This window comes from Styela clava, chromosome 3, assembly GCF_964204865.1.
Source record: "Styela clava chromosome 3, kaStyClav1.hap1.2, whole genome shotgun sequence".
Taxonomy (NCBI): domain Eukaryota; kingdom Metazoa; phylum Chordata; class Ascidiacea; order Stolidobranchia; family Styelidae; genus Styela; species Styela clava.
Window position 1 is genome coordinate 9,213,252 of NC_135252.1, and position 24,167 is coordinate 9,237,418.

Genomic DNA, 24,167 nt, shown 5'->3' on the forward strand with positions numbered 1-24,167 from the left:
CCACACACTTCAGTCTATAATTACACAGAGAGTCTCATTATACGGTAAATCCAAAAGTATCGACCGCTGCGCTTCTGAGAAACTTCAACCATACAGCCAATTTCTGACATCCTTTTGCACAAGAGCCAAATCTGAATCTGAAACAATCGCGCAGATTATCTGTGACTGACAATATTTTGAAGTTACTAAGCGCAGATTATGGTTGGTATTTGCCCTGAGGTAATTATACACCGTATAGAATCTTTGAACATAAATATTGTTTTCATAAATATCAGTTTTTTGTTTCGTTAAAATTTCGATAGGAAGTCAATGTATAAATGATATACGAGGAAAACTACGTCTTTTGGAAATGTATTTTTGTGATGCCTCTATCGTGTAGTAATGGGTTACTGGTATAAACACTACGATTCTATTAACTGGTGGATACTTATCTTATTATCGATCGTTGTGAGAGCAAAATTTTAGCTACATTTTAGTTCATTCCTGTTTTCTATAAGTATATATTTCGTTGTTTTATATTATTATTATAAACTGAGTGAACTTCCGACTCACGACATATTTTTGGATTTATATTTATGACGCAATTGCTTGTTTAGTTTTATATCAAGTTTTTCGGTTTTAATTTAAAATATAGTGGAATGTGATTTTTCTGACTGCCAAGTATACAACCCCACAACCTCCGTCTGTAAAAATCAAATCGTTTCTAACCTGTCCTTAATTAAGTTTTTTTCATTCTATAAGCCGTGTTGTAATTTTGGTGAAATATGTTTGATTATCAATAATATGGATAGCATTCTCGAATATTTTTCGATGCCAGGGAGCTTCAGAACTGTATAGTTTAGTGACAAACGTTATATCGCCACAGACACAGAATAAACGTTATTCTGATGCAAAACCCCGTTGTAACTTGTGACTCACAAACACATTACGAATAGATCAGTTGTATTTTTCATCAAAATCCGTTTTTATAAAATGTCAACTATAATTCTTTTTATTCTTGTCTGTTTAATTGGACTCGTCAATTATCGGGATTGACAATAATAAAATTGTTTATGCAATTATTCGTTTTGATTATTCAAAAAAAAACATTGAACGGAGAATAACATCATGCAAGAAGTAATAATTTTCTCATTATTTCTCCCTTCACGTGAAGTATTATGCGTAATATGCAAAAAGAAACACCATTGAGGCTAACATGAGCACGCAAGCTATGTTCACAATTAATGCTGGCCATTTCTTTTCGTTGATATCCAATATTACAGAATCCGGTGAAGGTTGCTTCGAGGTTTGGTCATCAAAACCGCAAAAGAGGTCAAATCCTCTTTTTAGCCAAGACTTTTGTTTTTCTGTTGAGTCAAAGAAAACAATAAAGAGTTAGTTCATTTTCACAATTGAAAATGTGCTGTTAGGTTTTATTTGAACTGACCCCGACACAACATTTGCAAACATTCGCTGCCAAGTACGGTAATTTTACAAAAATTTACCATTGTCTTCTTCCTTGCAGTCTATTCGTGAATTTGTGAAACAAATTAAAGTATAATCAAGTTTTAAACTATTTCGTCTTGTTCTTACCGGTATTACATGATTTCAACATTATGTAGGTTTGATACAAAATAAATCATTAAAAAAACTTGTACTTTTTGAAGGATGTTTTCCATTCCCGTTTGCCATTTCTTCATTATCGCCAACCATCACCTCATTTGGATATCCTCCCTCAGTTTCCTGTTGGTTAAATTGTTGTAATTGTACTAGTAAGATAAAATCCTAAACATATTGTCATTTTTAATTTACAGTCTCCTTTCAAAAGTTAAAAAAAAAGTAATTCAGAGATATATCAAAAACCCAGTCATACACCATTTTATTCGATACTTTGTCGCCGTCTAACGGCAGAAAAATAATCGTTGATTGATACTTGATTTGTAATAGTATCCGATATATTTTGCTTTAGTATAAAGCTTCGAAAGCACTGATTTGCCGCGCTTACATCGTTCTGCTGGTTACCGGATCCATGAAGTTCAAAAGTCTGTTCGATTGGAATTCTTTTCTTCTTACTCAGTCGGGTCCAATATGTCAATCTGTACAACTATGAAAAATGGACGGTTTCATTTTCACACAGATAAAAAGAAATTTATATTACCTTTGCTTATTGAGTTACTTATGAGATGAGAGTTAGAGAGTGCAAATAATATAACCGGTGGTAGGTTCCAATTTTTTTATCAGCCGGTTCCATCACAAAAGTCATACTTTTCACCCGGTTCTGTTACAAAAAGTCATTGACAGTAATCAGTAATGCTACCCGGTTCGCTGATACCGGCGAACCGGCCGAATACCACCACTGAATATAACATATACCGTACCTACTTTTTCAGACCATAAACTGTGCCTAAATAGTTTTATTGTTTGACCTCGGGAACCCAGAAATCGTTTTGTTATGTTATTATGCTGTTGTTCGGAAAAAATCGCTTCCCTCTTCAACTACTGAACTAATTGCTTTCTCGTTGGTTAAAGCTTGTTGTTGTCGCTAAAAGGCCTTTATGCTTATGAGCAATCATTTCAAACAATATCTGTGGGATGTATGGGATTCGTTTTTCACTCCGAAGTTTTGTGTGATGACGTTATCAAAATTAAAAATTGCGTCCCGTGGTTTCGTGATTACATCTCAGTGATTTGGTGGTCAGACTGCCGGTATTGTAAATGATTTCATACTACTTCGTTTTGGCCTTCGAGTCTATATATTTTAGCATTACTCTCTTGTTTGAATTCAGTATTACGTAATATTTTGAACACGAAAAACTCACGTGTTCACTGGCAATAGGAGGAGTGCACAAGCTGACACTAACTTCTATTATCAACGTACAAGCCGTAAGAATCAACGCGAAATGAAGGTAGTGGACCTGGAATTAAAATAATTTTTTCAAAAGCATCGAGTAGAATTTATTTTTATTAACCTTTACATTATAATTTATACTGAGACGGCAAATTCTGAACCGAACTAAACAATTTTAATCAATTCAAGTTTTGTCTATGTTGCTACGTCTATGTTGTCTATGTATGCTAACTACTCTAGTCTATGTTAAAGCGGGGAACAAACCTTTGACAGAACCAGTGGTCTTGTATCTTCTTCTCCGCATAATGGCGCTGTGTAGACAAAATCCAATATCATTCGGGTTAAACCAATAACCATTCCGATTAACAATGACCAGAAAGCACCCTGAAATATATTTCGCGATTTGGTTCTGTTTTAGCTGACAAACGGTGGAGCGGAAAATAAGAAATGCAGGTAGAAAGAAGAGAGGGCAAAGTAGGTACAAATCAATCATCATTGACACTATCTACATACATACCGGCTCATTGAGTCTTGGCCAAAATACAGCAGTCACAAAAATAGTTGCAATTGGAGGAGCGAGATAACTTGTTATAGCCTGTATATAGTCAAATAGTTGTCCACTTGCAGCTTCCTGTATGATTGGCACCCAGGCAATGCTCACTCCCACCATGCAAAGAATAAAAACGCTGAGGTATAAAAAAAAATTAGTTCAACTAGCATTCTTTGTAATTCAATTACAATTTGAAATAAATCATGGTCACTCAATAAAAAAAAAAAAACTGGCTGCAAAAAGAAATATTGTCACGCCAATAACCGAATTGCGTAAGTCATTTTTAGCAGTTTTGAGAAAAACGTAAAAAACTTCCTGATGATATTGTTATGCCATCGAGAGTCAATAATTTGCCATGGTTCAATTTTTTGATCGTAGCCCGATTTAAGTTAATTTGTATGACGCAGTTAAGGGACGTCATAATAGCGCACTGTGACTTAGGCGGAAATGTGTCTATGACTAGGGGACATACGCAATTTTGCAACTTTACTATATGCACCAGTCCTGAAAACTGAACATTCCAAAAACGAATGTAATTTTCAGTATCTACAATGTCTAATCCCCAAAATAGCTAATCAGTTTCAATTACATTATTTTTCATGTTTAAAAATATATATTTCAATAATATAACACGATCTGCACACCCACCGAAATAAGACTAAGATTAAATATAAAGAATAAAACAGCAATGCACCCAGTATAAAAGCCAACCTAGGTGAATTGGACTCGGACATTGAGTATCACGCACGCCTTCCTATACTGTAGTGTAGTATAAATTGAAATTTATAAGCGTTAAGCTAGAATCCGAGATGCAAAAACTCGAAAATACTTCGCCGAGGGTATTTTGCCTTTGTGACGTCGCAATAGTCCTGCGGTAACAATGATAATTCATTATGACCAAACAATTGCACAAATGTGCATGTCATACTAAATCTCCATTTTTATGGATTTCGGAATTCTTAAAATAAAATCTGAGTTGACAGACAGGCATTACATAAATACCTATTTTATAGAAAACTCAAAATCGCCAAAAACGACTTACGCCATTTGGTATTGGCGTGACGATATGTTTCTTCCTAAACAGCGCACGTCAATGTGATAATAGGTACTGCTTTTAACCGTACTATTGTTGTAAATGCATATGATATATAAATGAACTACAAAACTCTCACAAATACTTTACCGGCCAACAATCATTAATTCTCGTTGAGATGCGTTTTTCCGAATCTTAGTCCAAATATCACAAGTAAATAAAGTTGAAGAACTGTTGAATACTGATGTTAAAGAAGACATTAAGGCCGAAACCATGGCTGCAAGTAGCAATCCTTTCAAATATAATGTATAATGTATTTTACGAGAAAACGAAGTATACCACATATGCCATGGGCTCGCAATCTAATGTTTCTCACAAAAAAATAAATGCAAATACTTCCCAAAACTTGGAAGCAGTTGGCGCCAATCGCGGCCAGACTCGCTACTCGAAAAATAGAGCAATGCCTAAATATATGGACAAGAAAGCCCAAACGGGATAGTACGGGTATCTAATCTTTTGCAGTACCGTACGGCAGGGCTACTCAACTATTTTTACCGAAGATCCGCAAACAAAACTTCAAAATTATTCGGCTCCGGACTTTCCAAAATTATATTTCGTCATCCTTAACGCGCACTTCCTCGACCGGCTAATGATTATTAGCTAATCAAAATTGCTTATTATTGTGTTATAGATCTTTTCATATATATTCAAAACTATCAAAGTCATTTTATCAAAAGGAAACTTCAAAAGTGGGTCTAATGATCCAAAATAAAGAATTCCGGTGCGGTGCGGTCCGAAGCAAATAACGCGATCCGTCAGTTAAGTAGCCCTGCCGTACGGCACTGTAGTCTTCCCAACTTTGGCTGACCAACAGATGGAACCTTCGAAAGGTGCATTTATGCATTTGATGAATTCAATGATATCATTACACACAAAAAAAAACGAATCCGATAGAGCACACAGAAGTTTTTGAACCAAATAAAAATAATAACAATAAAATTTCAAAGCAATTGGTCAGTAGTGAAAAAGAGAAACGATTTTTATAACAACAATAGAAACAATAAGAAGAAAAATATTAAGAATATCCACAACAACATAATAAAAAATCGATCCATTGGTCAAAAGAAAAGTGAAAGTTTAAAATTAGATCGATTGCTACCGCCGGTAATATATATATATGTATGAAATGAAATCGAAGTTCCACAACGCTTCATTGTCCCTAATACATTCCAAAATATTTCAGTAGTTAACAAACTTCACAACTTTACCTTTTGCTCCCGTTGGCATGGTTGCCAGTACAAGTTTAGGATAAGCAACATTGGAGCAACCGACGGTTGAACCACAATATTTCATACATTCTTCTGGTAGTACACATGCAACTGCATCTAAATTAATATGGTGTTGTCATATTCAATTTTAACGTAATGATTCAACTGCATAATCTATTTGAGGTATATATCTGTTTTTGTTGTTAAATAAATGTAACGCAACTTATATACTCGAAATAAAGCAAGTAATATGGGCTGGCTAAAATAAATTTGTCAACGCACCAACCATCAACTAGTACGAGGCCTAAGAATAATGTTAAGCTACCAAATCACAGTATATATAACAGTAACGTGAGAGCAGTGGCGTGCCTAGAAGGGGGCGAAGGGGGCAACCGCCCCGGGCAGCACATTGTAGGGGCCAGCAGAACCAAGCTGTAGAGTTTGCGTTATTACACATGCTCTTCTAGATGTGTTTTTATTTAATTAAAAGCTAACAGTATGTGTTCTGGGGTGATGGTTATTCAACAAGGGTTGTTTCCCCGACTCTTGACCCCGGAAAAATGTTTTCTATATTTTACTATCGCAACCTTTTGGATGCTCATTTTAATAAAACAAACGTTTCTTTCTTACTTGACCTTTATTTGATATATTCTCGTGTATAACGACATCTATAATCTGTTTATCACCCAAATTATTTTAGAAGTTAGGTATAAGGGGCAGCATTATCAGAAACTCGCCCCGGGCAGCAGACTAGTTTGGCACGCCCCTGCGTGAGAGTGGGATGTATCAGACCAGTGGCGTAGCATCCACGCCCGCAACCCCCGCGGTCGCGGGAGGGCCCACAGCGCAAAGGGGCACAAGCGGTTAGAATTTAGAAATTTAAGCCGCAAACCAAAAGCTGCAGTGCAAAACAGGTAATGCACATCTTATACCGTTGAGTCGTCGATTTTCAGCGTCATGTGGTTTGATCGCACCGGCAAAATTACGAATGCTGTCAGAATGATGTCGAAAGCAAAACCTCTCAGTGGCGCACAGAAAAGTTGAAGAGGTAGAACGTATGAAAAAAATTATATAGTAACCATAACCAAAAAAACGGCAAATTTTAGGTTACCATTGCTTTTTTATAGCGACATGTAATGCATTTTGATGAAATAAAATAAGCGTTGTTTAAGCTTATGTCCGAGAGTTTTTAAGGTCATTTCGACGAAATATTTTTGCGGGGGGGGGGGCACGAGAGTCTTGTTACGCCATTGTATCAGACATTAGATAGGTCTCTGTAACAGAGACTGCTTTTGTCATTGACATAGGCTATTTGAGGCAACTAACGTAAGTTTTGTCGACCAAGCAATGGTTGTTAACACATTGATAATATCGTGCCGCATTGCCACAGACCAATAACTTCACTTACCAGTTAATACGATTCTGCTGACCATTCCAACCATTACAATTGTATACATTGGCATTATTTTAATAAACCCTGCCAAAACACAACCTCCTTTTGCATGTGTCAAGTTCTTTGCTGCCAACGTTCTTTGAACAAGAACCTGGAATGGAATATTGTTGCATTAGAGATAACACTAGTGAATATTTTATGAAATAAACTAAAATTGCATGTACTTTACATACTAATTTACGAACACCGACTCGAAGCATCGAAAGAATAAACATCCGTAGCGTAGGGTGTTAATATAAACCGAGGTGATATGTTTTCGAGAGTTAAAACATGAAATACTTTTCACATTCCCATTTTATGTCGGATATTAACATATTATGTTACAATGAAATATCACTATTGCTTAGAATGGAGTGCAAATGACACTAAAGAATTTCATGCTATTTTTGCGTTTTCACGTAGATGACAAAATCTCAAATATTATTCTGAACACAAACCTGATCTGTGCACCAGTACCACGTAGCTAATATTGTTAAACCGAAAGTTAGTCCAGGCCAAGGAAGATCTCCTGTAACTGGATCTCTAAAAACGCTGAAAGAATCCTCCCTCGGTTCACCGCATGTTGTGTTTGCTGGCCTCAATCTTGGTACTGCTTGCATGTATTTTGTTTCCAGTTGATCATATCCCCCAATGCTTTCAAACGCTGACAGAGAAGAATTTTTGCGAATAAAAAAATATTGAAGGCTCAATCTTCAACCTAGCATTTGTGTTATGACAATCCAATAAAATATAGGTAAATACTTACACAATACCATCATGATTACTGATCCAATAGTTATGATTGAAGTTTGAGCAGTATCTGTATATATGACAGCAGCTAATCCTCCAGTCACTGTATATAATCCAGTGATCAACAGAAGGAGAACCATAGATAAATAAATATTCCATCCAAGAGCTTCTTGAATAAAGATTGCTCCGGAATATAAGTCGGCCTAGAGTGGATGAATATAATGTTTAATTATGTGTTGTTGAAATAAATCAAAATATTTATATCACTCAATATGAAAAGGGCAATTGCGCATTTCAATACCTAAGAACAATATGGGGGGAAATTGAGCAAATCGAGAAATTTGATTACGGATCAGAAGAATTAACTTCATACGAAGAAGGACAATTGAGAATATATAAATCTAAATTTACTGTAGACAGACTGCATCCTTAATAATAGTCTTACGAAACGAAAATGCGCTTTTTGTTTTTGTTTTCATGTATTTTGTAAAAACCTACCGATACTCTCACTAGAATATAAAGCAACACCGACAACACTGATAAATACACTTGAATTCTTTGGCCTCCAAATCTTGCCTCAAGATATTCGGGCATTGTGACGACTCCAGCAGCAATATAAACTGGTGCAAATATCCAACCCAAGAAGAAGAGCGTAAGCATGGCCTGGTAAAAATTATAATCCATGTTTATAATATAATCACTGGTGACATTGACCTTGCCCCATTTTGAGAAAATTAAAACAAAATTTAAGAAAATATTTATAAAGTGCGTGAATATCCCCAAAAAAATATGGTAAAAAGACAACAAACACGTAATCTGTGCTTTTATTATTATTGTCATTGTCTAGTCTAGGTTGTCAAAACGCAAACGTATATGATGAAGAACTAAGCCAATTTAGAGCATTGTCGCAGAAAGTTATTTGTTCTTTATTTATTAGGAATTGGGAACTTTGTAAAGGCATACATGACTTGCATGAGGATCCCCCCATATAGGCGACATGCATGCCAACGACGCCCGAAACTTAGATATTTTAGGCATATATAGCGTAGTATTGGCATCCGGCAAACGCCAAAATTAGCTGAATGATTGAAGCAGCGCTTAAAAAGTTATAACGCCGTGTATATACTTCTAAATGAAAATTCGCAAATATTTAGTTTGTTCTCCCATCTCTGTAGACTTTCCATTCTAATAATTACAGAATTGACGGAGAATCGAAAAAAATTATGTTAAGTTATGCAAACAATGTTATACTCGAAAGAAGGGATTGTGTTTAATGGGTAAATATTTAACAATTAAAATTTCAACAAAAGGATTCACATTCCATTCGAATGCACCGACTGCAATTCCGCCGACCACTCCTGTACCAGCCAGTCCGACGAAATCACCACTTCCAATATTGCTGCTGAAAAGAGATGCTCCGACAGGAAACCAAGTTATGTGTCTCCCAGCGAGAAAGAATCCGTCAACGTTTCCACGATTCGTGCTGCACATCGCCTGCGAGTAGAAATTTATTCAGTTATGTTATTATATATATAGTCAATTATGAATCTGAGTGTTGTTCACACGCTTTTGTACCTATGTTAAAATTATCCATACTCTATATCAGGGCTACTCAACTATTTTCATCGAAGATCCGCACACAAAACTTCAAAATTATTTGGGTCCGGTCTTTCCAGAAATTATATTTTGGCATCCTTATTCGCACACTTCCTCGACTGGCTAATGATTAAACTGGCTAATGAATCAATATTGACTATTAGTGTGTTATAGTTCTTTACATATATATTCAAAACTATGAAAGTCATTTTATAAAAGGAAACTTCAAATGTGGGGCTAATGATCCAAAATAAAGAATTAGGTGCGGTCCGAATCAAATACGCGAAATGTCCGGATTCGGTCCGCGGTCCGCCAGTTGAGTAGCCCTGCTCTATATTTTACTTACTGAGCACAATACGCAGAGCTATATTATATTTTACGATTGCCTATATAAATGAAGGAGAAAAATGCGCACATTTTGCTAGTAAAAAAATACAAATTTCCATTGTAACTATGGCCGTAAAATGAAAATATCTTAAAAATTTACCAGATTATAACAATCGAAGTTGAACAATTACTCACCCATATCCCAACAGCTAATATGAATGCAAAATAGACACCGATAACAACGAAATCCCATGTTTCTAAATTTGCATCTGGCAGGAGTGCTGCCGTCGTCTGGTCCGAGTAACTTGCTGTCGTTATTGAGGCCATTTGTACACTATATTAAAGCTTTACCCAAAACAAAAGTCGAGAACCCATGGCTCGCGACGCGCGATGTAAGTTTCGAATATTTATTTTTTTCGAATCACAATGTTCCGATTCGAATCTGATTCTATTTAGTATATCATCATATTACCGTTAACTTTCTTCAAACTGCACACACGCACATACAAAAAATTCCACCGGTGCCAAAAAGAAGGCTTTGTGGGCACATTGTTATTAATATCGACACAAAATTTGTATTTTTTATGTTCCATTCAAGTTGTTGATTTTATTATTTAATTGCACCCAGTAAATGTTTCATCATTTATTTAAGATTTATTCAAATCAAACAATTCAGATATAAGCGTGCCTAATTTTTAGTCGTAAGTGTTGATAATTCTTCAAGAAACCTTGGCAAGTATTAATGTATTATCCAAACAGCGAAAAATAAATATTCTCAAACTATGAATGTTACATGACTGCTCAAACTTCAGTATCTAACGTACAATTTCCTCCAAATGCGATTCTTCGCTTGTTTAGAATTAGAACAAATTGAGCATTTGGATGCTACTGCTACCATTGCAAATAAAATTCATCACACTACTCTTGGAGTGAGACAATAACTTTTGCATACTGCAGAAGTTATTGTATAGGATCGTTTGTCCGTCCACCCACGCTAGTGTTTCGCGGAACACAGTTTAGGGAACGCTGTTCTAGATGAACGTTTATTATATTAAATTATCTGTGAAACTTCTTAATATTTTAAGTAGTCGAACAAAATAGAGCGAAACGATTGCTGCTACCGATATGAAATATAACAACTCTGGGAGTGTTAGGACTTTGGAAAGCTGTAAACGTAAAGTAACGAGACATCGCCTCTGCGTCGTGCAATTGCCCTGTGTTATATAAATGCAATTCTTTTCGAAATAAAATCAAGTCTCATTTTCCTAAATTGCTTCGAATTGATGTTGATTCGAATCGCTTCGAAATTCTGAAACTTACATCCCTACTCGCGAGCCATATATATATGGCTCTTTTGGTGACGGCATATGGCTCCCAGAAAAATCCAATATTCTAAGGCTAAGCTTCTATTACTACCAGATTTCTCTTTTATGGACAAATTTGGCAGAAAAATTGCTAATACGTTTGGGAACGAGCACTCACCGCATGCCTATGTTATGCGAGAAAATCAGATAGGCATTGTGACAAAACTATAGGATTCTGAAATATATTTTGTGATATCACGTTACGTTAGAGTCGCGATGCAATAAAGGAATAAAAGTATTCCGTCAGTTTGTATTGTATATTTGTAATATTTAGATTGGACTAGTAGGTTAATTTTTAAAGCACTACGGAGAGAGCCCAAAAGAAAGAAAGGTGATGAGTATCGTGGATTTCAACCTGTGCTGCATGTGAGCAGTCGTTCAAATGCCCTCAGCGACAACATGCAGCACCAGAAGGCATATTAATTGTATATTGACATTATATGTTTTAACTGTTGAGTAGAAGTTTAAGACATGATTAGGTGATGAAAAATATTATATGGCTCGCAACGAAATGCAATTGAAAATAGGTATCTTTCAAGACTCTCCCGACCCCTGACCTAAAATAATCATTGAATAATCTCTCAAAACAAGGGTATATCTATGCTCTTCTAAACGTAGTCAATAGGCTATACTAAACCTGAGTGAAAGTCACGGTCATCTATTCTACACTAAACATCATACGAAACGTTTTTCCAATTTCATTCATTCTCTTTTCATCTCATAGTTTCTCCAATTTAAGTATAACATTGATTAACCGCAAAAGAATTCCCGTCAAAGGACGGGAGAATCTTTTCTCCAAAAATGCACTAGGCCAGAGCCAAAATTCACATAAACGTGATTAGATTAAATAATCAATGAAATATAATTTTAGGCAAATTACATTTCCAAGTTCGTCATCGGGATATTTTTGTAACAGACGTTTTTGACGGCCCCGCGCGTGTTAAAAATATGTATAATTGGATACTACGAAAGCTGCAGCGTTTTATTTTACACAAGTCATACTACGCCTCAACTTTTTGCCATCATTCTTCGGTCAACGTTTATTAACACTTGGGATTATCCCTCTCGTGCTGGTCATTAGCTGAAGCCGATTTCGCAACTGAACCTAAACCATAAAAAGCATAATAAACTGTGAAACTCAATTGACTGAATAGCTGATGAGGGATTTGTCAGTATAAAAGTTCTATATGATACGCTCAATTGAACAGTTAAAAATTTGCGACTTTTTGTTGCCGGCTTTTGTGGCATGCGATCTCTTTCAATCTTGTGACCCAAATAAAACTTGCTCGAAAGACAATATGATTAAAAGTCGGAAAAGCACTGATCAAACAATTTTTTAGGACCAGCTCACTCATATAAAATATACTAAACATAAACCACGTTAGTTCATCGAATTCTCATGGTTTTGAAATAGATTCTACATTCATTGTTTGTCCATTCAATATTCAAACAAGTATATATGAAATGTTCAGATAAGGTTCGGTCTAGAATGGTCAAATCACAGTTACAATGATAAAAACACTTTTCGTCAATGATAATGTTTTATTGTATTCCAGTAAAATTAAACTTACTTTTTAAAAGCGCAATGTTCATGCCAAATAACCTCATCTCAGATGCACAATGCATAACCAATCCCCCGCAATGCAAATATTTCCATCGAAAAATTCAATGAAATATTATGTAACATCATCCAGAAAGAAAACATTGGATACGTTTGATTCCGACTCATGAAATTCCAAATTGGTGAAACGTATTTTCTAATGCATATTGCCGAATACATTTCGACCACGAGCTTTTTGGATCTCCGCCATAGGAGACCCTTATTATTTATCAGTCGTTCTGTCTGTTGGATCTCCGCTTCTAGGAGACCCTCATTATCAGTCGTTCTGTCTGTGTATCTGTCTGTCTGTCTGTCTGTCTGTTTGGATGTAGCGTCGAACGGCTGGACCAATCTGGATGAAATTTTCCATGTGGGTTATCCTGTCACCCTAGTATTATGCGTTTCGTAGAAAGTCTGGATATGGGTTTCGTTTCCATGGTAACAACGAAAAACGCGCCGATCGTTATGAAATTTCAATTTATGACAATTTATCGCTGTTTTCTCGCCAACCAAGTCGAAAATTAAAAATCCAAGAACGCTACCTTCCGCATAGCAAAATACTCTTTCAAATAAGTTATCTTTGGTCTCGATACTCTATAAACTGGAGGAGCCTCAGGGATTTTAGTGAAGATTATTTTTTAATTTTCAACCCCAATATACCAGTCACGCGAGTAAGACTACGAAATGCTCAGCGTTTGAAATGAACTCAGTGGAACGCGCAGCGTTAAATATTAACTGGCGTTTTAAGTAGTGTCTCCTATTATCCGTTAGTAAACTGAAATGATGCGGGCCTCAAGCAATGGCGGAGATCCAACTGGGCGCCTACCGGCTTGTCTGTATATCTGTCTGTGTGTCCAAGCTGTAGAGTCTTAGCGGCTAGTAGACTAATCTGTATGAAATTTCACACGTAGGTTATCCCGTCACCCTAGTTATGTGCGTTTCACCGGGAGTCCGGACTGATGTTCCGTTTCCAGGGCAGCAGCAAAAAACGCACCGATCGTTGAAAATATCTCCATTTTCTCATACATTTTGGCCATATTCTCGTCAAACAAGTCGAATATTAAAATTCCGAGAATGCTACCCTTCGCGGAAGAACTCTTTCTAACTAGTCGTCTTTCATCTGGATAGTCCATAAACTAAGAAAGCCTTAGGGATTTTGGTGGACGTGTTTTTATTATTAGCCACAGCATAACCATGCACACGGATACCGATGAGCCGCACAGCACTTAAAATGAGCTGGCAATTCTGTTACACTTTTCTCGGTACAATGGCGTCTCCGTATTACCCTTTAGTAAACTGAAATTACGCGGGCCTCAAGCAATGGCGAAGATTCATATTGGGCGCCTGAGAGTATACTTCGTTTAAACATTGGGTAGTTAACTGTTACTTTATATTTTTCTCTCAATAATTATTTTGCCGGAATGGGTGGTGGCTGACTTTGATGACCTTTGGTCGTATCGCCATCTCCCAGTCTATACCAAAATAAATGCTGTGTAATTTATTATTTTGAAATTTATTTGTATTTTGGTTGACAAAAATAATAAGCTCTCTCTCTCTCTCTCTCTCTACCGGCTTGCTTTAATCATTAGCTACAGTCTATCATCACGCGAGTATGTCTACGAAATACGCAGCGCTTAATTTGAACTGGCAGTTTCGGTAACCTCCTCATTAAACCGCACTGCCGTTATAGATCCGAAGTATAGAGCCAAAGTTTGTGTGAATGGTAACAGGTTGACTGAGAGCGGGCCTTAACTATCCTGATCCTGGGCGCCTACCGGCTTGTTGGATCTCCGCTATAGGAGACCCCTATTATCGATCGTTCCGTTTGTCTGTCTGTGTGTCCATTTCTGGCGTCTTAACGGCTGGGCCGATCTACATGAAATTTCACACGCTGGTTTTCCTGTTACCCTGGTAATGTGCGTTTTATAGAAAGTTTGGATTGAAGTCTCGTTTCCACGGCGACAACTATAAAACGCGCCGACCGTAATGAAGTTTTCCATTTTTTCACAATTTAACGCCGTTTTCTCGTTGACCATGTCGAAAATTGATATTCCAAGAACGCTACCTTCTGCAGAAGAAAATATTATATGGAACAAGTCGTCTTTCGTCTCGATACTCCATGAACTTGAGAAGCTTTTAGAAGATTTTAGTGAACAATACTTCAATGTCTAATCATTAGGTACAGTAATTATATCATAACGCGAGCATGTCTACAAAACGCACAGGTTTTAAATGAACTGGCAGTTTCGTTAAACTGCTCTCTTAATCGCGCTGCCGTTATTGATCCGCAAGTTTCTGTGGATGGTAACCGGTTGCTTGAGTGCGGTCCTTCAACTATCAGCGGAGATCCCGGGCGCCTACCGGCTTGTTTTCATATGTTTGAGTGGGTTTTTACGGCTTTTAACTTTGCCTGGTTGTGAAGTTGTCAAATTTTGCAGTCAGCACTCATTTGAAAAGAGATTTATGACGATTTTGGCGATGTTACGGAAAAAACTTTGAAAATTCAAAATAATTTCAAGTTTTTTTTTTCAGCGTTACAACATAAAAACGAAATTCTGATATTCATAAAATGTCCAGAACGTTCTTAGCAACCCATGCGGCATTTGGAAATGAAGAAAAGTCGTTCAAATTAGAACCGTTCTAAATTTGAACGACTTTGAAAATCCGGTATATTCATCTATGACAGTGGTTCTTGAATTTTTTGCAAGCGCGACCCAAATCTGAGTTTTATGAATACTCGCGACCCAAGTCTAAATATCGCAAAATGTATTTTTAATGTTAATACTGTTTGACTCAAATACAGACAACTATTTATTAGAAACAGTCCATTGACTCAGTGAGATTGATGCAACTGAAATTTTCTTTTCATTATATCTTATAATATAACAACAATAGTTGTAGGAGAATATTGCCATAACGTGATTAACAGATTATAAAATTTCACAAGTTTTGAAAATTACACTTCATTAAGTCTATTGTTGAATTTATGCGTAAAATCCGAAAAGGAACACCATGGTGGCCAACATGATAGCACCAGCTATATTTATAATAGCAGCAGGCCATTTTTCTTCATTGATATCCATCAATTATTTAATCTGAGGGTGGCTGCTGAGATGTTTTCGTCTCTTCTTCTAAGCCGCAGAAAAGGTCAAATCCTTTCCTAAACCAGGATTTTTCTTTTTCTATGGATAAATTAATGATGCAAAACCCTGTTGTAACTTGTAACTCACAAACACATTACGAATAGATCAGTTGTATTTATATCAAAATTAGTTTTTATAAAATGTTCAACCATAATTGTATTATTCTTGTGTGTCTTCAAATTGACTGTCAATTATAGGGATTGACAATATTAAAATTGCTTATGCAATTATCCGTTTTGATTATTCAAAAAAGAAACATTGAAATAAGAATACCATCATGTAGAAATTTATAATTTCCTCATTATTTCTCATATTTTCTCCGTAAGGTATTATGCGTAATATGCAAAAAGGAACACCATTGTGGCTAACATGAGCACGCAAGCTATGTTTACAATTAATGCCGGCCATTTCTTTTCGTTGATATCCAATATTACAGAATCCGGTGAGGGTTGCTTTGAGGTTTGGTCATCAAAACCGCAAAAGAGGTCAAATCCTCTTTTTAGCCAAGACTTTTGTTTTTCTGTTGAGCCAAAGAAAACGATAGTTAGTTCATTTTCACAATTGAAAATGTGCTGTTAGGTTTAATTTGAACCGACCCCGACACAAAATTGGCAAAAATTCGCTGCTAAGTACGGTAAATTTACAATAATTTACCATTGTCACCTCCCTCGCAGTCTATTCGTGAATTTGTAAGACAAATTAAGGTATGATCAAGTTCTAAAACATTTTGTCTTGTTTTTACCAGTATTACATGATTTCAACACTATGTAGGTTTGATACAAAATAAATCTTTAAAAAAACTTGTACTTTGTGGAGGATGGCTTTCGTGAGTTTCAATAACTACAGCATGTTTTCCATTCTCATTTGTCATTTCCTCATTATCGCTAACCATCGCCGCATTTGGGTATCCTCCTTCTGTTTCCTGTTGGTTAAATTGTAGTAATAGTGCTAGTAACCTAAAATCCTAAACATTATGCTATTTTTATTTTATGGTCTCCTCTCATAAAATTCAGAAAAAGTAATTTAGAGGACATATCAATAATCCACTCAAAAAACAATTTCATCCTATACTTTGTCGCCATCTAACGCCAGAAAAACGATCGTCAGTTTGATACTTATTTTGAAAAGAATATTCGATATCTTTTGTGGTGTATATATATAAAGATAATAAATCCATTGAGATAATCCTCTATTTTAGCTTTAGTACACCGCTTCAAAAACAATAATTCGCCGCGCTTACATCGTTCTGCTGAGTACCGGATCCATGAAGTTCAAAAGTCTGTTCGATTGGAATTCTTTTCTTCTTGCTCAGTCGGGTCCAAAATGTCAATCTGTACAACTATGAAAATCTTGACGATTCAATTTTTTATAAAGATAAAAATAAGTTTATATTTCCCATTCCTATTGAGTTACTTAGGAGAAGAGCGTTACAGAGTGTAATTATTATACCAAATACCTCCCTTTTTCAGACCAAAAAAGGTCACGAAAAACTATGAATATATATTAAATCGTTTTCTTATTTGACACGGAGTGAACCGAAGGATTGTTTTGTGATGTTAATATGTTGCTGTTGGAAAAAAATCGCTTCTATCTTCAATTACTGGAATAATTTCATCAAAATTTTCGTTGGTTAAAGCTTTTTGTTGTCTCTAAAGGGCTTTTATTTATTCAAAAATATCTGTGGAGTATAGGGGATTCGTTCTTCACTTCTTCACGAAGTTTTGTGTGATGACGTTATCCAAATTAAAAATTGCGTCCCTTAGTTCCGTGATTACATCTTAGAGATCTGATGGTCAGACTACCGGTAATGTAAAAGATTCCATACTACTTCATTTTGACTTTCGTGTCCATACATTTTAGCATTACTCTTTTGTTTGAATTCAGTAATATATATGTAATGTACTAAGCAAGAAAAACTCACGTGTTCACTGGCAATAGGGGGAGTGCACAAACTAACACTAACTGCTACTATCAACGTGCAACCCGTAAGAATCAACGCGAAATAAAGATAGTGGACCTGAAATAAAATAACTATTTTGAAAGCATCATCAACAACGAGAAGAATTTATTTTTATTAACCTATCGTACATTATAATTTATACTGAAATTGCAGTTTTGCACCGAACTAAACAATTTTAATCAATTTGAATTATGTCTATGTTACTAGTACTACTCTAATCGATGTTACAGCGGGTCGCAAACCTTTGACACAACTAGTGGTCTTGTATCTTCTTCTCCGCATAATGGCGCTGTGTAGACAAAATCCAATATCATTCGCGTTATACCAATAATCATTCCGATTAACAATGACCAGAAAGCACCCTGAAAAAGACTTCACTTTTTGGTTGTATTCAGCGGAAAAACGTGAACGGAAAATAAGAAGGAGAAGAGGGAAGAGCAATTGAGAATCAATTATCCCCAAATAACACCACATACATACATACCGGCTCATTAAGCCTTGGCCAAAATACAGCAGTCACAAAGATGGTTGCAATTGGAGGACCGAGATAGCTTGTTATAGCCTGTATATAGTCAAATAGTTGTCCACTTGCAGCTTCCTGTATGATTGGCACCCAGGCAATGCTCACTCCCACCATGCCAAGAATAAACACACTGTGATATAGAAACAACTTTTGTTGTAAATGTATATAATATATAAATGGCCTACAAAACTCTCACAAATACCTTACCGGCCAACAATCATTAATTCACGTTGAGATGCGTTTTTTCGAATCTTTGTCCAAATATCACAGGTAAATAAAGTGGAAGCACTGTTGAATACTGATGTCAAAGAAGACATAAAAGCCGCAACCATGGCTGCTAGTAGCAATCCTTTCAAATATAATGTATAATATATTTTACGAGAAAAGTAAGAATACCACATATGCCATGGGCTCGAAATCTAATGTTTCTCACAAAAAATAAATGAAACTTCCCAAAACTTTGCCAATCGCGACCAGAGTGCTACTCGAAAAATAGACCAATGCATAAATATATGGACACGAAAGCCCTAACGAAGTAGTACGGTTATCTAATCGTTTGCAGTACCGTGGTCTTCCCGACGTTGGCTGACTACCAGATCGTAACAAACGCAAGCTGGAACCTTCGAAAGGTGCGTTTATTTTTGATGACTTCATTACACACAGAAAAAAACGAATCCGATAGAGCCCACAGAAGTTTTTGAACCAAATAAAAATAATAACAACAACAAAAATCTTCAACCACAGAAAATTTCAAAGCAATTGGTCTGTAGTGAAAAAGAGAAACGATTTTTATAACAACAATATAAAGTTCAAGTATAAAATTAGATCGATTGCTAGCGCCGGTAATCTGTATGAAATGATATCGAAGTTCCACAACGCTTCATTGTCCCCAATACATTTCAAAATATTTCAGTAGTTAACAAACTTTACAACTTTACCTTTTGCTCCCGTTGGCATGGTTGCCAGTACAAGCTTAGGATAAGCAACATTGGAGCAACCGACGGTTGAACCACAATATTTCATACATTCTTCTGGTAGTACACATGCAACTGCATCTAAATTAATAGGGTGTTGTCTTATTTAATTTTAACGTAATGATTCAACTCCATAATCTATTTGAGGTATATATCTGTTTTTGTAGTTAAGTAAATGTAACGCAACTTATATACTCGAAATAAAGCAAGTAATAGGGGCTGGCTGAAATGTTTGTTAACGCACTAACCATCAACTAGTACAAGGCCTAAGAATAATGCTAAGCTACCAAGTTACAGTATAACAGTAACGTGAGAGTGGGATGTACCAGACATTAGATAGGTCTCTGTAACAGGGACTGCTTATGTCATTGACATAGGCTATTTGAGGCAAATAACGTGAGTTTTGTCGACCAAGCAATGGTTGTTAACACATTGATAATATCGTGCCGCATTGCCACAGACCAATAACTTCACTTACCAGTTAATACGATTCTGCTGACCATTCCAACCATTACAATTGTATACATTGGCATTATTTTAATAAACCCTGCCAAAACACAACCTCCTTTTGCATGTGACAAGTTCTTTGCTGCCAACGTTCTTTGAACAATGACCTGGAATGGAATATTGGTGCATTAGAGATAACACTAGTGAGAATTTCATGAAATAAACTAAAATTGCATGTACTCTAAATACTAATTTACAAACACCGACTCGAAGCATCGAATGAATAAATATTGTTAGCGTAGGTTGTTAGTACAAACCAAGGTGATATGTTTTCAAGGAGTCGAACCATAAAATAATTTTTACATTTTGTGTCGAATATTAACATAATTATGTTGCAATGAAATATTATTATTGCTTAGAATGGAGTGCAAATGGCACTAAAGAATTGTATGCTATTTTCACGTAGATCACAAAATCTCAAATATTATTCTGAACACAGACCTGATCTGTGCACCAGTACCACGTAGCTAATATTGTTAAACCGAAAGTTAGTCCAGGCCAAGGAAGATCTCCTGTAACTGGATCTCTAAAAACGCTGAAAGAATCCTCCCTCGGTTCACCGCATGTTGTGTTTGCTGGCCTCAATCTTGGTACTGCTTGCATGTATTTTGTTTCCAGTTGATCATATCCCCCAATGCTTTCAAACGCTGATAGAGAAGAAATTTTGCGAATAAAAAATATTGGAGGCTCAATCTAGCATTTGTGTTATGACAACCCAATAAAATACATGTAGATAATTATAAAATACTTACACAATGCCATCATGATTACTGATCCAATAGTTATGATTAAAGTTTGAGCAGTGTCTGTATATATGACAGCAGCTAATCCTCCAGTCACTGTATATAATCCAGTGATCAACAGAAGGAGAACCATAGATAAATAAATATTCCATCCAAGAGCTTCTTGAATAAAGATTGCTCCGGAATATAAGTCGGCCTAAAGTGAATGAATGAAATATTTAATTATCTGTTGTTAAAATAAATTAAAATAATTATATCCCTCAAAACTATGAAAAGGGTAATTGCGCATTTTAATACCCTGCATGTTCAATACGAACAATATGGGCAAAATTGAGAAATTTGATTACGGATCAGAAGGATTAACTTCATACGAAGAAAGAAGGACAATAGAAAATATATAAATCTAGATTTACTGTAGACAGACTACATTCTTAAAAATAGTCTTACAAAACAAAAATGCTCTTTATTCAATTCCAAATTACTTCTTGTTCTTTGTAAATGTATTTTTTGTTTTCATGAATTTGTTATATCTTACCGATACTTTCGTTAGAATATAAAGCAACATCGACAACACTGATAAATACACTTGAATTCTTTGGCCTCCAAATCTTGCCTCAAGATATTCGGGCATTGTGACGACTCCAGCAGCAATATAAACTGGAGCAAATATCCAACCCAAGAAGAAGAGTGTAAGCATAGCCTGGTAAAAATTATAATCCAAGTTCAATATTCAATCACTGGTGACATTGACCTTGCCCCATTTTGAGAAAATTGAGACAAAATTTGAGAAAATATTTTATAAAGTGCGTGAATACGCCCAATAAATGTGGCAAAAAGACAACAAACACGTAATCTGTGCCTTTGGCCTTGTCTAGTCTAAGTTGTCCAAACGCAAACGTATATGATGATGAACTGCGCCAATTTAGAGCAGTGTCGTAGAAAGTTATTTTTTTTTTATATTAAATAGGAATTGAGAACTTTGTAAAGGCATACATGACTTGCATGAGGACTCTCAAATATAGGCGACATGCATGCCAACGACGCCCGAAACCTAAATATTTTAGGTACATATAGCGTAATATTAGCATCCGGCAAACGCCATAATGAGCTGATTGACTGAAGCAGCGCGTGGAAAGTTATAACGTCGTGCATATACTTCTAAATAAAAATTCGCAAATATTTAGTCTGTTCTTTCATCTCTAAACTTTTCATTCTAATGATTACGGAATTTACCGAGAATCGAAAAAATTATGTTAAGTTATACTAATAATGTTATACTCGAAAGAAGGGATTGTGTTTACTGGGTAACTTATATTTAAAAACTGAAATTTCAACAAAAGGATTCACATTCCATTCGAATGCACCGACTGCAATTCCGCCGACCACTCCTGTTCCAGCCAATCCAACGAAACTACCACTTCCAATATTGCTGCTGAAAAGAGATGCTCCGACAGGAAACCAGGTTATGTGTCTTCCAGCGAGAAAGAATCCGTCAACGTTTCCACGATTCGTGCTGCACATCGCCTGCGAGCAGAAATTTAATATTCAGGTATGTTATTATATAGTCAATTATGAATCTGAGTTTGAAGTGTTGTTCACGCGCTTCTGTTCCTTGTTAAAATTATTCATACTCTTTAATTTACTTGGCACAATACGCAAAGCTATATTATATTTTACGATTGCCGATATAAATTAAGGAGAGAAATGCGCACATTTTGCTAGCAAAAAATTACAAATTTCTTTTGTAAGTAAGGCCGTAAAATTGAAATATGTTAAAACTTTACCAAATATATTCATAACAATCAAAGTTCAACTATTACCCACCCATATCCCAACAGCTAATATGAATGCGAAATAGACACCGATAACAACGAAATCCCATGTTTCTAAATTTGCATCTGGCAGGAGTGCTGCCGTCGTCTGGTCCGAGTAACTTGCTGTCGACATTGAAGCCATTTGTACAGTATATTAAGCTTTATCTGAAATTAGCATTTAATAATCACTCAAAACAAGGGTTTATTGTAGGTTCATATTCTAAATGTAGTCAATATACTAAAACTGAGTAAAGGTCACGGTCATCTAAACTGAACATCATACCAAACATGTTTCTGTTTTTATTTATTTGCTCAACTCATAGTTTCTCCAATTTAAGTAACATTAATTAACCGCAAAAGAATTTCCTCCCAAAAAACGGAGAATCTTTTTTATAAAAATGCGCTCGACCCGAGCCATCTATCTTCGAAATATCTTTCGAAAAGTTTCCGACAGCCGCACGCGTAGGTAAAATCTTTATAATTGGATACTACGAAAGCTGCAACGTTTTGTTTTACACAAGTCGTACTACGCCTCAAATATTCGAAAAAACGTTTATTAACAGTTGAAATAACCCTCTGATAGGTTGCTGAAACCACTGATTGCGCAACTGAACATAAACCATGAAAAGCATTTATACAAAGCATATATTTCTAAGCATTCAATTGACTAAAATGCTGATGTGGGATTTGTCAGTATAAAAGTTCTATATGATACGCTCAATTGAACAGTTAAACAAAATTTGCGACTATTTGTTGTCGGCTTTTGTGGCATACGATCTCATTTAATCTTGTGACCCAAATAAACTTTGCTCAAACGAAGGCCAATATAATTGAAAGTTGGAAAAGCATTGATCAAACAACATTATAGGACCAGCTCACTCATATAAAATATACTAAACTCTTCAAATTTTACATTAGTACCTCGAATTTGCATGGTTTTCAAGTGGATTCTACATTTATTGTCTGTCCATTTTAACCAAGTAGGAAATGTTCAAATAAGGGTCGGATAGAATGGCATAATGACAGATATATAATGATAAAGACACTTTTGCCAATGATGATGTTTTATTGTATTCTAGTAAAATTGAACTCACTTTTTAAAAGCGCACCGTTCATATTAAATACCTTGGTCTCAGCTCTGCACAATGCATAACCAATCCCTCTCAATGCAAATATTTCTGTCGAAAATGTAAAGAATTCAATAAAATATGGATGTAACACCATGCAGGAAAGCAAATATTGGATACGTTTAGTCCAATTCGTGAAATTCCAAATTTGTGCAATGTAGATTCGAGTGCATGTTTTGAAAGTATCTTAGTTTGCCAAGTACTTTCCGACCTTGAAAAATTTTATCAACGAACGTCTATCATTAGGTATACTGCGATCACAATAGTTTCATCGATAAATCTATTTAGGGTAACATGCTGTATTTCAGTGGTTGATAATTCGCGCATTGAATGGGTTTTTCGTTTCAAATTTTGCCGACATTTCACAAAAGATATGTGACTATTTCGGCGATGCTACTAAAAAAATAAAAACACCTTTGGTTATATTCTCTTGTTCTTTATCAACGTTACAACGTATCAAAAAGTCCTTCAAATTTAATCCGTTTGAAATTTTAATAAATTTCGAAATTCAAAACCTATTATATTCAACTATGATAACACGGTCCTGACTTCTTTTCCAGCGAAAATATTTCCTTTCCGACATAGAAGACTACAAAACGTTGACTATTTTTTCTTACAAATACAAAACT

General features: G+C 35.7%; 2 protein-coding genes across 2 annotated transcripts; both read right to left on the reverse strand.

Annotated features, from left to right (window-relative positions):
- Positions 1 to 921: 921 nt before the first annotated feature.
- On the reverse strand, positions 922 to 11,554 carry LOC120341897 (sodium/glucose cotransporter 4-like). Its single transcript, XM_039410473.2, has 14 exons — positions 9,979 to 11,554; positions 9,178 to 9,354; positions 8,359 to 8,523; positions 7,877 to 8,063; positions 7,569 to 7,774; positions 7,087 to 7,222; positions 5,679 to 5,795; positions 4,561 to 4,702; positions 3,345 to 3,513; positions 3,092 to 3,211; positions 2,799 to 2,894; positions 1,985 to 2,083; positions 1,638 to 1,722; positions 922 to 1,346 (listed from the first exon to the last, which is right to left on the reverse strand). Exons 1-14 carry the CDS (start codon positions 10,108 to 10,110, stop codon positions 1,156 to 1,158), a joined length of 2,022 nt encoding a protein of 673 aa, XP_039266407.2. The 5' UTR covers positions 10,111 to 11,554; the 3' UTR covers positions 922 to 1,155.
- A 4,483-nt stretch (positions 11,555 to 16,037) lies between these two features.
- On the reverse strand, positions 16,038 to 22,563 carry LOC120341899 (sodium/glucose cotransporter 4-like). Its single transcript, XM_039410475.2, has 14 exons — positions 22,422 to 22,563; positions 21,945 to 22,121; positions 21,133 to 21,297; positions 20,607 to 20,793; positions 20,296 to 20,501; positions 19,826 to 19,961; positions 19,312 to 19,428; positions 18,581 to 18,722; positions 18,335 to 18,503; positions 18,093 to 18,212; positions 17,812 to 17,907; positions 17,131 to 17,229; positions 16,698 to 16,812; positions 16,038 to 16,410 (listed from the first exon to the last, which is right to left on the reverse strand). Exons 1-14 carry the CDS (start codon positions 22,551 to 22,553, stop codon positions 16,220 to 16,222), a joined length of 2,052 nt encoding a protein of 683 aa, XP_039266409.2. The 5' UTR covers positions 22,554 to 22,563; the 3' UTR covers positions 16,038 to 16,219.
- Between the last annotated feature and the right edge of the window lie 1,604 nt (positions 22,564 to 24,167).